This window comes from Manis javanica, chromosome 15, assembly GCF_040802235.1.
Source record: "Manis javanica isolate MJ-LG chromosome 15, MJ_LKY, whole genome shotgun sequence".
Taxonomy (NCBI): domain Eukaryota; kingdom Metazoa; phylum Chordata; class Mammalia; order Pholidota; family Manidae; genus Manis; species Manis javanica.
The window spans coordinates 9214709-9230542 of NC_133170.1; the positions used below are offsets into that span (position 1 = coordinate 9214709).

General features: G+C 35.1%; 1 protein-coding gene across 4 annotated transcripts in view; it reads right to left on the bottom strand.

The window, feature by feature from the left end:
* The window catches only part of MRPS35 (mitochondrial ribosomal protein S35), a 38013-nt gene that overhangs the window by 17552 nt on the left and 4627 nt on the right, over positions 1-15834 (bottom strand). For all 4 annotated transcript variants that reach the window (XM_037020391.2, XM_017672167.3, XM_017672168.3 and 1 more), the window contains exons 3-5: positions 15374-15541; positions 13537-13597; positions 6798-6937 (exon numbers count right to left, since the gene is read on the bottom strand). In XM_037020391.2, coding sequence (XP_036876286.2) covers positions 6798-6937; positions 13537-13597; positions 15374-15541 — 369 coding nt within the window. The remainder of the gene's footprint in view (positions 1-6797; positions 6938-13536; positions 13598-15373; positions 15542-15834) is intronic.

The window sequence follows — 15834 nt, forward strand, 5'->3', positions numbered from 1 at the left end:
AGCACTGTGACTCTTACATTTGAAATAAGGAAAAGAGAAAATAAATAAATATAAATGCACTCTTGAAGAACCTAAGCAGGAAGAACACTTGACTATTAAATATCAACCAACAGAATGGTCACGTGTCATGAGCAATGTGAGCTACCACAGTCCATGGAGAGAGACCAGGCTAACAGCTTAATGATAACTCTTGACTGTTTACAATATGGAGAATCACTTATAAAAAAATCCTAATATGTATGGACATTGTGATTATAATTATGAAAATACATGCTCATATGCATGCACACAGACACGGTACAGAAAAAGAAATGAATGGTTTTTACATTAGGATAGTGAAAATGTAGTGACTTTTCCTTTTAAAGCTCCCTTCAATGAAATAATGATGTTTAACAATAAATTTAAAATGTACCATATAAGAAATTTAAGTGTTCTAGATTTTTATGTTAAGAAATAGTCAAAAAAAAAGGGGGCGGGAATGCTGATATTATTGAAACAACTGCTTTAGAATTCACGTTCACATTAACATTTTAATGTTCAAAAATTTTATGTAGAGTTTATGCCAAAAGCTCATAAAAATTTCAGCAACAGCTGTGTGGTGCACTCACGCCACCTGCTAGAACTCAAAGGCACTGCAGAACGGCAGCCCTCGGCCGGCACTAATCCTCCGACCTGAAGGAGGGGCATTCATTCTTTTCCCAAAGCTCCAAAGAATCCTTAGACTTCATTTGTCAAGTTGCTGTTATTTTAAAGAATCAGTATTGTATTATTAACATTATCCCCAAACAATGTTGACATTTCAAATCATAGGAAATTGTGGTTATACATTTGTATCTTCAAATGTCCTTATTTACAAAAGCAATGTAAACTGAGAAATGTCTAAACATGTGAAGTATTTTCTCTATTTACAAGCATAGTGCTGTTAAAGAACTCTGGTATTACACATAAGCCAAGAATTGAGTTTGATTTATAGATTTGCCACATATCAGATAAGTGGCCTTTTAAATCATTTTATCTTCCCATCTGTGTCTCATTTATAAAACAGAAAGGATTCACAGGATTTTTGTTAGGAATAAATGAGATTAAATAGAAGAAAGCACTTTTAAAGTAAAGTCCTATATAAATACTATGTTGTTCTTAATTTTGAACTACTTTTATGACTATCAAGAAAATACAGTAATATAGTACCATCTTTCTCTGAATTTAAAGATTTGAGTATCTCTAAATAATATTTTACAGCATGTCATTACCTTCACAGTATTGCCTTAAATCATGTCGGACTGCACATGGTTTAGTCCAGAAGAGCAGCCGTGAGCCAGGTGGAAGGGGTCCTGGGCAGTGATGAAGGTGTCATGTGGTGGCACAAGGCCACGGAGGCAAGGGAGGATGGTAGCACAATACAGTAGTAAGTGGTATCTGGGGGACTACTTCAAACAAAATGAGATTACCTTTGTGTGAAGTAAAATAAGCGAACTTAGAACCAATGGGAACCTCAGATGTCTATAATACTGAAGACAAAAGCGCACAGAAAGTAAGGCAAAATCTAGGTTTCCTGACTCAAACATCTCAGATTTTTTTACCATGTAATATAAAGCTCAACAACTGTGGGTTGTGGTTATCATTATTATTAAAAAGAGGTAAACCCAACAAAGAAAACTACAGGTTAATTACAGCTGTTATCACTGAAAATTCATCTATAAATAAAGTCTATTTGCATATAATGTAAAAATGGTTGCAGGTTTTCAACATATTTTTGCATTATATTTGGAGTGTTCTGATTTAAAGAACTACATTTGGATGGTCCTGGAAGGCACCTCTAGGGTAGAAGAATCAAATGCCCATTAGTCAGGGCTCCCTGGAGAAACAGCTGATTCTACGACTGGGTCTGCGAATATATCACCTGAACTGGAAGCATTTTGCAGTGCCAAAGAGTAAGGATGTATTTATAAAGAAATGATGAGGCACAGCAAATGAACAGAGGGACCAACTAAGAGAGTTCCCAACGGCCAAAGCCGGATATCTGAACAACAAAACAACAACATGTTACTAGATTAGGGCCCAAAGGGTAAAATAAATATCCATGAGCTCAAACTGATATAAATGACTGAATAAATAAATAAATGGAGAACAGGCAAGACTGTCATACAGAAGAATTCCAAATCACATATATGATATTTCTCCCTCAAGGAGGTAGAACCTAACTCCCAACCCCTTAGATTTAGGCTGTGCATAAGCTTCCTTTTAAATACAATATGGAAAGGAAGGAAAAAAGAGCAGTTTACAGCGGAGAAAACTGGCAAACAGTGCCTCGGCCAGGCGACCATGGCGGCGTCCCCAGCGGCACGTCGTTAGGAGCCTGTGCCCTTGTTACAGTGTCATGAGAATGACACTGTACTTCTGACGTTTTCCTCCCAAAACATATGCCAGCCTAACCATGAGAAAAACACCAAACAAATCTAAATTGAAGGACATTCCACACAATACATAATTAATACGCCTGAAAACTGTCAAGGTCATCAAACAGAAGGAAATTCTGAGAAACCATCCCAGCCACGAGGAGCCTAGGGAAACAGGATGACTAGGTGCAGTTTGGTGCCCTGGATGGGATGCTGAACAGGGAAAGAACATCGGGTAACACCAAGGAAATCTGAAAACATATGGACTTTAGTTAACAATGTATCTACATTGATTCCTTAGTCTTAATAAATGTACCATAGTAATGTACTGATTAGTGATGTGATGTAATGCAGGAGAAATTCGGCATGAAATAAAGGGGAACTCTGTGAACATCCTTGGAACTGTTCTGTAAATCTAAAACAATTCTAAGATAAAAAAAGTTAATTCAAAGAAAGTATATCAGTAACTGGTCCATGATTACTGTGTGGAAAAGATATGCCTCATGTAGGAACACTCCCTGAGCAAAGGAAACTAACTGGTTTCAGGTACCAGGGCAGACGTGGGCAGTGCAATGGCAGGTGGCAGGGTCCTGGTGAGCAAGAGCAGGGGTTTGATGTTCCTCCGAAGCAACGTGAGGTTAGGACAAGTGGTCCTAAATGAGCTTCTAACAAAGCAAATCAGCGGCACAGTAAAAGATGATATACTATGAACTGATCAGAGTTCAGAAATGCTTCAGTAACTGAAAACCTATTAACATAATTCATTACTTCAATAATTCTATGGAGATCATTTCAAAAATGCTATAGGAATTGGATACATCATTAACAAAATAAAGACTATTATCTCAAACTCAATTCCAATCTCATACTTAGAGACTAAACACTAGAGGCACACCCATTAATGTATAGAACAGCACAGGGACCAAATAAACATTATCTTAGAAAGTTTGTCTAATGCAAAGGATAAAAGAAAAACAAGGTACAGATATATAAAAAGGGGAATTTAAACTACTATTACTTATCATTTATTTCCTAAGAAATCACCAAAAGAATCAGTTAAAAAAGTCGTTGCATTCAGATTTTGGCCCCCAACCACGAGTATCTACTAAAAGGTATCAGGCGGGGCTCCTTAGAGAAATGACCGAGGCCAGGCCTGGGATAAGGAATACATAAAGTGAGCTGGGCCAGCTTGGTGTCCCAGAATGCAAAGAATTTTTCCAATGCTAATGGACTATAACAAACGGGCGTAAGAAACTCTTAAAAGAGTTTCCACCAGCCAGTTAGGATATACTTTGGACATCAAAAAGAATATTTACCCACAGATTACCTGTTCATGGAAAAAGCAAAGCAACAAACAAAAAATAACTTCACACTGGAATGACCGGGTTGCCAGCCTCCTAACCAAGTTATCAACATTATACTAAGAATGAAGCAACCAGACTTTACGTGCCCTCTCATATCACATGATATAAAATATAAAGCAACATCTATCAATTATTCTTGTCAAAAATATTTGACTGCAAGCTAATTAGTCTCTTAAATCTAACTTCCAGTTTATATGAAATACAGGTGATAGAAAAATAAGGTAAACAAAACCAGTATGCATTTAGACAAATTCAGAAGGAAAGATATGCTACAGGATTAAATACCTGTCTCTTTAATAAGACAATGTCATGGGAGGGTGGGTGGGGAGAAAAGTAGTGAGGTCTTTGGCTGTTGTAGATTTAAAAAGACCTAAGAGACGTAACAAGCAAATGTAATGGTCCTTGACTGAACTCTAGTTTAAACATAAGAGCTATAAACATTTTTGTATCTCTGAGATAATTGGGGAGATTTGAGTGTGGAGATGTTTTAGATGATAGCAAGGAATTACTGAAAATTTTTACAAACTGAAGGTGTGTGGCAACCCTGCATCAAGCAACTCTATTGGTGCCATTTTTTCAATAGCATTTGCTTGCATCATGTCTGTGTGTCCTACTTTGGTCATTCTCACAATATCTCAAACTTTTTCATTATTGTTGTATTTGTTTTGGTGACCAATGATCAGTAAACATGACTTGCTGAAAGCTCAGATGATGTTGGCACTTTTTAAGCAATATAGTATTTTTTAAATAAGGTGTGTACTTTTTTTCTTTTTTTGACATAATGCTACAGCACACTTAATAGATACAGTACAGTGTAAGCTTTTAGACACACTAAGAAACCAGAAAGTTCATCTGACTTGCTTTATTGCAATGAACTGAGCCTGTAATATCTCTGAGGTACATCTGTATCGGAAAATACAACTAAACAATAAAAAGAATTATTCAATTTAAAAAATGGGCAAAGGATTTGAACAGATATTTCTCCCAAGAAGATCTATAAATGGTCAATAAGCACATGAAAAGTTGCTCAACATCGTTAGTCATCAGGGAAATGCAAACCAAAGCCAGAATAAGATACCACTTCACACCCGTTAGAATGTCTAAAACTAAGAACAACAACAATAGCCATCATTGGTGAGGATGTGGAGAAACTGGAAACCTCAAATACTACTGGTGAAACTGTAAAACAGTACAGCTACTTTCGAAAATGGCCTGGCAGTTCCTCAAAATATTAACCATGGAGTTAAACATACGACCTAGCAATTCCTCTCCCATGTATATATATATATATACCCAAGAGAACTGAAAATGGTGAGTCCACAACAAAGCAAAGCCTTTATGTGAATGCTCTTAATAGCATTATTCACAATAGCCAAAAAGTAGAAACAGCCCAACTGTCTACCAACTGATGAATGGTTATACAAAACAGAATATTTGTCAATAAAAAAGAATGAAGAACTGATACGCGCTACAACAGATGAAACGCTGAAAGCATTAAACTACATAAAAGAATACGTATTGTAGGATTCATTTGTAGGAAATGCCACACCAGAGACAGAAACTAGATCGGCAGGAGCAGAGGCTTGGGGGCTGTAAAGAAGAGAGAGAATGGAGAGTGGCTCACAGTGGGAATGGGTTTCTTTTTATGGTTATGATAATTTCTGTAATTAGATCGTGGCGATGGTTCCATAACTGTGATTATATTAAAAATGACTGAACTGTATACTTTAAAAGGATGAATTTTATAGTATGTTGAGTTATATCTCAATAAAGCTGTTATTAAAAAGAAAAACTAAGTATATAATAAATTAATACACTATCAAAATGGGCAAATGACAAAAAAAAACAATTCACAAGGGAATAAATTCTCACCCTTGTTAGAATTCAATATCATGCAAATTTTAAATATAAGATATATTTTTATCTATCAAATTGATGGGTAATAATATCTAGGCTGGAGAGGAAAACAGGCTTCCTCCCAATTTGCTGATATTGTATTCTTTTACATTTCCTGCAGGAATGTTACAATATACATAATAAATATCTTTCACAATATTCAGCTAATCCTTGGACAAAGCTTGGGGGCCAGATTAGCAGCACTGACCCCATGCACAGCTGGAAATCTGTGTGTGACTTCCGACTCCCTAAAAACTTAAGTACTAATAGCTTACTGTTAACGGAAGCCTTACTGATAACATAAACAGTTAATTAATATGTATTCTGTGTATGTACTATACACTGTATTCTTATAAGCTAAAGAAAATGTGTTTTCAAATTGTTGCAATCTCTAAAAAACTTTTCAATATATCCACTGAAAAAAACCCAAGTATAAGTGGACTTGAGCAGTTCAAACCTGTGTTGTTCAAGGGTCAACTGTATATCAAAAAAGTTTATTTATAGATATATATCCTTTGACCTGACAGTTCTTTTAGGAAGCCATCCTAGGGACATAATTAGGAACAAACATGTAACATAATCTCTAAGGATTTTCATTACCTTTTTCTACTAAAGAAAAGTACAAGAAAGCCTAAATGTCCCCAGACATGGGTAACTTACATAAATCATGGTAGATCTGTTATGGAATTAGATTTTTGTATCTCCCACTTCAGTTTCAGAAAAAAGACTGACGTCTGTAGTGATGAACAAACACTGTACCCGCCAGCCTCAAACATTGTCTTGGCACATAACAACCAATTATTTACATGTTATTTTATGCAGCCATCAAAAATAACATAAAGAATGTTTAATAACATTAGGAAATCTTAATTCATGTTATTAAACAAAAAAAGCAGATAACTAATCAAATATCATATCATCCCATTAATATATACAAAGGCTGACTGCATATATTTAACAGAGCCCCTGGAGTCAATAGCAGTTATTTATGAGGGGCAGAAATACATGCAATTTTATTTTATACTTTAAAACTGTTATATATTCTAAATTTTCAATGACAAATATGAATTAATTTTATAATCACACAGTGTTATTTTTAAAAAACATACTACAGTAACTTATTTTTTTTTAAATCTCTTACCCTTAAGGTTACTACTCGTGCTTTGGGGTTTCGAATAGATGGTCCTGCTGAAACATAATCAGCTGTGTCAACTTCAATTGGAAAATGCTTCTCGCATTTCTCATCACTGTCTAGCGCAGCTGGCCACTCAGTACAGAAATCTGAGAATTAAAAAAAATCTCAATTATAGTTTTTCAAGTATATTCTCACTGTAATGTATGCTATCAGACAAAATCAAATTATTGAGAGATCACTTTCAGGTTACATGAAATGTAAGAACAGATTCTCTTCTGCACTTTACATACACATCATGATCCCTCATCCCTTTTCTCAGGTGACTCCTAATATGGGAATTTAATTAAGGGGATGATTTGGGTAATTCAGGCTTGGTGGGGAGTGGTGTGTTCACATAAAAGGGAACTGCGACTTGATGGGAGCTTATTCTAGCTCTGCACGTACCTGTTGTTACAGCTGATGGCCGCACTAAGTAAAAGCAAACAGTTCATAGTGTTCAAAGCATTACTGTTTTTGCGAAAGCAACAGTTAATATTCATTAACTCTTAAATAAAGGTTATTAAAGATTAGTTAAAGGGAGCCGAGCAAGAAGCTCTGAAAAAGCTCTAAGAGAGAACTGAGACCTGGTACAGAAGCCTAGGTTATTCTTAAACGGATCCTTACAGGAATTCATGTTTCCTCTGTGTGATTTCTGTGCCAGCGGGGCTACCTGGAAAGAGGGCCGGACTTGCCCTCATACTCAGGTGAGGCAGCTAGCCTGGCTTACAACAGTCTAGTCCGCAACATAGGGTTCCAAGCACTGGGAACGTGGCTCCCTGCCAATGGCCATAGCACAGAGCTGTAAACTCAGGCCTCAACTGGGGGGGAAAAAGAGAGACAGCTCCCAGCCTCCTGCAGCTACCAGTGCTGAAGGGCTCCACCGGTAGGTGGCTGATCTCATTTTGCCCATTCCTGTCAAGGTAGCGCGCAGATGCAAAGTCTGAAGCACAGGAACGCGAGGTAATTTACCAAAACTTCAATCATCAGTGGCAGCAGTTAAAAAAACAAGGCCTTCCGAATTCTAGTTCATTGCTCTCCCTGTCAGATGAATATCGGCTAACGGGGGTCTATTAGGAGTATTATAAGGTACCCATCAATAGAAATCTCTCCTTAAACATCTCATCCTAAGAATACTGAAAAGTAATTGGTTTCTTAGGTCAAACACATCAGACTTCACAAAGCCATGCTTTCTCCAAAAGAGCATGACTGCCGGGAACGCCGGTCACACTCACAGGCAGACATGGGACCTATTCTTCGTGATGATGTAAGGGACACTGAGAGGTACTCTGCCAATACCATTTTCCCGAGCTAACAATTTTCTTACAGTAGGTACTATATTTAGTTCCAATTTAGGCTTTAATATAAGAGTCAGCAAAATGTCACTCCTGGTTACAGAGACTCTCCAAGATTTGTGACTAAATATATGTTAGCAAACGAATATAACTCACATCATTCCCTAAATATGCTGTTTAAGAGGTCAATATTCAGATACTTTAAGGGGAAAGAAATATTTTTACAATTAAGAACATTTTGATATTTAAATGAAATGAAAAGAGCATGATTACTGAGGTTAAATTTCAGTCCCATGGGCGAATTCCAAAATCTTGCACTTTAAGATACAACACTGCCAAGGACTTTAAAAGAAAGACTATTTGGGGAATTTTATGAGTTCTTGGATTTTTACTAAGCCTTTTTTTTTTTTAACTTTGAAGAAGTCATTTCAATCACCAGATGATAATTACATTTTTTAACTGAATTATCCAATTATATGTCTTAAAAAAAGATAGCCACTGGAAAGCATATAACTAGACCCTATTAGCCTTTACTTATTTGATAGGTAGAGCAATAGACTAGACTTTGGAAGATCTTGGTTTTTACTTAACTACTGCCACTGATTATTAATGTTTTGGTAAATTACCTTTCCTGTGCTTCAGATTTTCCATCTGCAAGTTAGGTATAAAAGTCTGAACTGACCTACTTTGAAAGAACACTGAGAAGAAATATTTGAAAAGCCTTTGAGTTACTTGGAAGATATAATCTAAATCCAGAAACTGGCAAAAGTATAAAGGCAAAATTAAGGAAAGATTAAAACACTTAAATATAATGCTACTCTTCTGAATGTGCTTTATGAAAGCCATTTGTTTAAAAATCATGAATATTTCATAAATATTAAAATGACTAGTTTCTAGATTACAAATGCACATTTAAAAGTAATGTTTAAAAAAGGAGAAAAATGGAATTTATCACAGCGTAACGCATTTGTTAGCAGGCTTTACAAAGGATCAAAGAGTGATACATGGTTTGTGCCAAATGGGGCAGAGATTTGGGACAGTGATCAGTGTCAGCCCAATACCAGAATACAGCACATACAACCTCCAGGGGCAGAAACGCATCGTGATGATCTGAAACAGAAGATCACACACATGAAAGGCGAGAACAGAGGTTTTTCTTTCTTCATGTCAAGAGTAAGGTTATTATTCCTACTTTTTAAGACTACTTTATCTCTTTTTCTTTGTATTTTTGAACGAAAGGCCCTCCTGAAAGCTCAGATCTCATCATAATCAAGACCACTATCCTCTTTCTCCTTCCAGCATAACCAGGCTACCTGTGAAGAGTTTCTGGGTTTCATTTTCTTTCCTGAACAGCCTTAACAAGTATTACTGAGTATTTATATATCACTTTTTCATTAGTATGAATTTTACTTCATCCCAAGACACTAATTCTTGAATTAAATTGCACAATCACTAATAACTGAATCTAAAAGAATTCAAGTTTGCTTATTTCATATGTAGTTTAATGCAAATTAGATCAGAAACTGGAGTATGTAGTTTGACAATACATATAGAACTACGAACAAAATAATGTTCTTTGCCTGTACCTCCATGCATGTGGGAAGAAGAAAGGGTGTAGAACAAGGCTAGATGATGTATTAGAAAGGAAATTTTTTCCCCTTTGTCTGTGTTGAGACATCACTGACATAAACCACTGTGTAGGTTTAAGGAAGACAAGGCATTGATGTGATACACTTACATACAGCAAAATGACTACAAGAAGAGCATTAGCTCACACCTGTATTACATAATCACCGTTTTTTGCGGTAAGAACATTTAAGATCTACTCTCGGCAACTTTCAGTATGTGTATTATTAACTATAATCTTTACTCTGTCCATTAGATCCCAAGCACCTACTCATTTTTTAACTGTTAACTTTATACCCTTTGACAAACATCTCCCATTTCTCCACAGCCCCTGGTAACCACCATCCTACTCTCTATTTTGAGTTCAGCTTTTTTAGATTTCACATGTAAGTGAAAACATTCACTATTTTGCCTTTCTTTGTCTAACTTATTTAACATAGTGCCCTCAAGGTCTTGTCTATGTTGTTGCAAATGGAAAGGATGTCCTTCTTTGTCTTGACTGAAAGATACATCACATACATATATACACTGCATCTTTTTTATGCAATCATCAACTTAGGTTGTTTCCATGTCTTGGCTATTGTAAATAATGCTTCAGTGAACATGGAAGTACAGATACCTCTCTGATATCATGTTTTCACTTATTTTGGATATATACCCAGAAGTGTGCTTCCTGGATCACATGGTAGTTCTAATTTTATTTTTTTAAGGAAGCTCTACATTGCTTTCCACAGTGGTGGTACCAATTTACATTCCCATCAAGATGCAAAAGGGTTCTCTTTGCTCTGCATCCACACCAACACGCGTTTATCTCTTGTCTTTGAGGACAGTCATTCTAACAGGTGTAAGGTAATATAGCTCACTGTGGTTTTGATCTGCATTTCCCTGATGAGTCATGTTGAGCACCTTTCCCTGTGTCTGCTGGCCATCTGTGTGTCTACGGAAAGATGTGTATTAAATTCTTCTACCCATTTTTAAATTGGACCATGTGTGGTGTTTCAGTTGGTTTTTTTTTGCTATTGAATTGTTTGAGTTCTTTATATATTTTGGATATTAACCCCTCACCTTGAATTAGATATAGGATTTGAAATATTTTCTCCCATTCCATGGGCTGTCTTTTCATTTTGTGACGGTTTCCTCTGCTGTGCAGAAGCTTTTTAGTTTGATGTAGTCCCATAGATTTTTGCTTTTCTTGCCTTTGCTTTTGGTGTCAAATCCAAAAAATCACTGCCTAGACTCATGCCAAAGAACTTGCCCCCTACATTTTCTCCTAAGAGTTTCAGTGTTTCAAATTGTACATTCACATCTTTATAATCCATTTTTCTTTTGCATAAGGTTTAAGAATGTGGTCCAGTTTCATTCTTTTGTACATGTCTGTCCAATTTTCCCAATATTATTTATTGAAGGAACTGTCCTTTATAACTGTATATTCTTGGGTCCTTTACTGTAAATTAATTGACCATATATGCATGGCTTTTTTTGGGGGGCTCTCTATTTTGTTCCAGGGATCTATGTGTCTTGTTTTTATGCTAATACCACACTGTTTTGATATACTATAGCTTTGTGATAGTTTGAGATCAGGACATGTGATGCCTCCAGCTTTGTTCTCTTTCTCTAAATTGCTTTGGCTATTCGGGGTCTTTTGTGGTTCCATATAAATTTCAACATTATTTGTTCTACTTCTGTGGAAAATACCACTGAAATTTTGGTAGATTGCACTGAATCTATAGATTGTCCTGTGTCATAGGACATTTTAACAGTATTAGTTCTTGCAATCCATGAACAGTATCTTTCCATTTATTTGTGCCTTCTTCAATTACTTTCACCAGTGTCTTATATTTTTCAGTGCAAAGATCTTTCTTTTCCTTGGTTGTATTTATTCTTAAATTTTTTATTCTTTTTGATATTATAAATAAACTTTAATTTCTCTGACAGTTCACTGTTAGTGTATAGAAACACAACTGATATTTTTTATGTCTATTTTGTACAAGATCATGTTATCTGAATACAGAGATAATTTTACTTCTTCCTTCCAGATTTGGAGGTCTTTTCTTTTTCTTGTCTAACTGCTAGGACCACCAGTGCAGTGTTGAAAAAAAGTGACAAGAGTGGGCATCCATCCCTGTCTTGTCCCAGTCTTAGAGGAAAAGCTTTCACTTTTTCATCTTGAGTAGCTAGTCATGGGCCTGGCATATGGCCTTTATTATGCTGCGGTACATCCCCCTATACCCACTTTGAGTTTTTCTCATGAAAGTATTTTGAGTTGTGTCAAAGACCTTTCCCACAACTATTTAGGCAATCAGATTATTTTATCCTTCATTTTGTTAATGTGCCTTATCATATTGATTGATCTGCATATGTTGAACCATTCTTGCATCACTGGAATAAATCCTATTTGTCCATTGTATGATTCTTTTAATGTACTGCTCAATTTGGTTCACTAGTATTTTGTTGAGGATTTTTGCATCTTACGTTCATCAGGGATTGGCCCGTAATTTCCTTTCATGCAGTATCCTTGTCCAGGTTTGGTATCAAGGTAATGTTGGCCTCATAATGAGTTTGGAAGTGTTCCCTCCTCTTCTTTTTTTGGAAGAGTTTGGTAAGTATTGGTATTCTTTCAATGCTTCGTAGAATTCATCAGCAAAGCCATCTGGTCCTAGAATTTTCTATATTGGCAAGTTTTTGATTACTGATTCAATCTCTTTACTAGTGACTGAACTGTTCAGATTTTCTAATTCTTCATGATTCAGTCTCTGTACCTGCAGGTTGTATGCTTCTAAAATGTATCCATTTCTTTTATGTTGTCCAATTAGTTGGCATATAGTAGTCTCTTATGATCCTTTGTAATTCTCTATAGAATGTTTGTAATGCCTCCTCTTTCATTGACAATTTCATTTATTTGAGTCCTTCTTTTTCTTGGTGAGTCTAGTGAGAGTTTTTTCTATGTTTTTTACCTTTCAAAAAATAGCTCTTGGTTTCACTGATCTTTTTATTGTCCTTCTAGTCTATTTCTGCTCTAATCAGTTATTTCTTTCCTTCTACTAATTTTGGGCTTACTTTGTTCTTCCTTTTCTAGTTCTTGACACGTAAATTAGGTTGTTTGAGATCTTTCTTTTTTCTTAATGTAGATTATAAACTTCCCTCTTAGAACTGCTTTTGCTTCATCCCTTAAGTTTTGGTATGTTGTTGTTCCATTTTCATTTGTCTCAGGATTGTTTTTTATTTTTCTTTTGATCTCTTCTTTGAATCAATGGTTATTTAGAGCCATACTGTTTCATCTCCTCATATTTGTGAACTTCCCGGTTTTCTTCTTGCAGATTTCTAGTTTCAAACCACTGATGCTGGAAAAGATGCTCAATATGATTTTAATATTCTTCAATTAAGGCTTGTTTTGTGGGCTAATACATAACCTATCCCAGAGAATATTTCACATGTGCTTGAAAAGAGACTGTATTTTGCTTCTGTTAGATGGAATGTTCTGCAAATGTCTGTTAAGTCCATTTGGTCTAATGAGTAGGTTACATCTAGTGTTTCCCTACTGACTTTCTGTCTGGAAGATCTATCCATTGTTGAAAGTATGGTATTAAGTCCCCTACTATGACAGTATTGATATCTATTTCTCCCTCTGTTCTACTAGTATTTGTTTTATGTATTTGGTGCTCCTATTTTGAATGCATAAATTTTACAAATACTATATCCTCTTGATGAACTGACCCTCTTTATCATTAGAAATGAGATTCTTATGTTCAAAGTCAGTATTAGGTCCATATAACAAAACAACCACTCACCTTTAAGAGCTTTACAGTGTTTTTTAATTGCTACAGGAGTCAAGTGTAGAAAATTGGGGACCTAAAATAGACAAATTTTTTAAAGGATAAATTAGTCAAATGTCTTAAAAACATATCAAAGTCAATTTTTTCATAAAACTAAATTATAGTCCCAACAAAATTCATAATAAATAAAAAGTGATACATTTTAAAAATATTTATTCTATGTCACATGTACTGTGAACTCAAGAAATGAATTCCTTAAAATACATATTTAGTACTAAGTAATTAATAAGTGATGACAGTGACAGTGGAAAAAATAAACATTTTTATAGTACTCTTCCTGCCACAAATCTATAAGTATATATATATAAAACTGAAAGTACTTAAGGAGACAGATCATTATTTACTCATCCTCATTCCCCTGGAATGCAGAATACAGTGATGTATTTTCCACTTTGCACTTAAAAGATATTTTATCAGTTGAATAAATAAATAAATGAAGACAGCAAATCTTAACTACACTGTTTAATGAAGTAGAGAATTTATTTACGATGATACATTAAGAGGCTACCTAATCATCCACAGGACAAATAGAAATTTAGGAAAGGTCAGATATTTGATTTCTTCAAGTAACTAATTAACATTTCTTAGCATATTTCTTGAATAATATAAGTATCTAGAAAAAATTTAAAGAAATGCATTTGAACACACAGAAATTTACTCCAAATATTATATACCTGGAATCCTGAATGTTGATCAGAAAATGTTTATTTCATTAAGAGAAAATAGGCACTGAAAATTGGGGTTACTGGGTGACTTCATTTTCTACACTTTCATTTTTGAAACATGAAAATATGACCTTAAAATCATAAAGGGAAAGAATAGCTAATATAACATTTATATTGGCACTGTTCTTTGTAAACTTTGCATATATATTAGCTCAGTTAATAAGCTTATGCAATGGCACCCCCGAGGCATAGACCGCATCACTGGACTAATAGGTAATTATTAAAAGAGGCAGCATGCATTAAACGTTTGGATTTTTATATACATTAGATACCATTTATAACTATTAGCCTTATTACAAATAGACTGCTAATCTCTCTCATGTAGTGGTATTTTCCAAAGACCTTTTCTTTAAACTAAGTTCACTTCTCTTTCATTTGAAGATTAGTTTCCTTGATACCTGTTTTCTTACATCTCTTGAAACATTCCCATTTACAAATTTCATTTATCCCTGTCTCCTGCAGCAGAACCCCTTCTCCATGTTACTGTCTCATTTTTACCATTACCTTTCAGCAAATTTTTCTTTGCTTTTTAAGAAGACTCTCATATAGTGGAAAACAGTTTGATAACTGTACTATATGTAAAAGGAGACCACTTAAGATATGCACTCCCAGGATAAGCATATTTATATTTTCTTTAAAAAGCCTATAGTTTGTAAATCATTATAGATGCTACCAATGTAAAAATATATTATCTATTTTGCATCAAGAAATAAAGAAATTTAGGGACTATAATAATAATATTAAAAAATATTCTACCTGTCTGTACAGAAAGTTTTCATCTCTTTCAAAGTAGAACTTTCACCTCCCCACCCTGATTCTCAATCTCAAATTAGGTTATTTCATTATTCTTAATTCCACTTGAAAGACACAATATAGAAGAGATACAACTGCAATATAGAAGAGATATAGAAAAGGACCAATTAACTATTATTACCTAGAAAGAAATTTAAACTAAAATACAATAAGCTGCTATATATTGAACTTTGAGGTATAACAGGGGAGGAGGTGTGTGAAGGGAGGGTCAGCACTGATTTAGACTCAGCCAATGAATCAGCCATTAATCTTACCTTTAAAAGTTCTAGATTTCCCTCCTTCGCCATGGGCACCCCCCCTTTAACTGGATAACCCATTCGAACAGGCAGAGGCACAGCAGAGGGTTTAAATGGGGCTGCAACAGGATAAACGCTGGGCCAGTCCTGGTCAACAGCCATTTTCTCTGTCCTCGGAGGTAGTGCCTAAGGAATACAAAACAGTTTAACATTTTAAATATGAATGTGATTTTTAATTTTAAATCAAAAAAACTGCAATTAAGAGAAATATAAACAGAATTGCAACCTACACAAAAATCTGACCTCCCACAAAGCTGCTGTTCAAATGAAAAAATACTAAATATACCTTATACCTTTGCACTATTTCCACAAACTCTCTGGCAAGGACCCCTTTAATAGAACATTTCCTTCACTTTAATTTTTCTATGTTATTTATGTACACAGACTTTTAGTAAACTTCTCACAGTTTGGTTATGAAA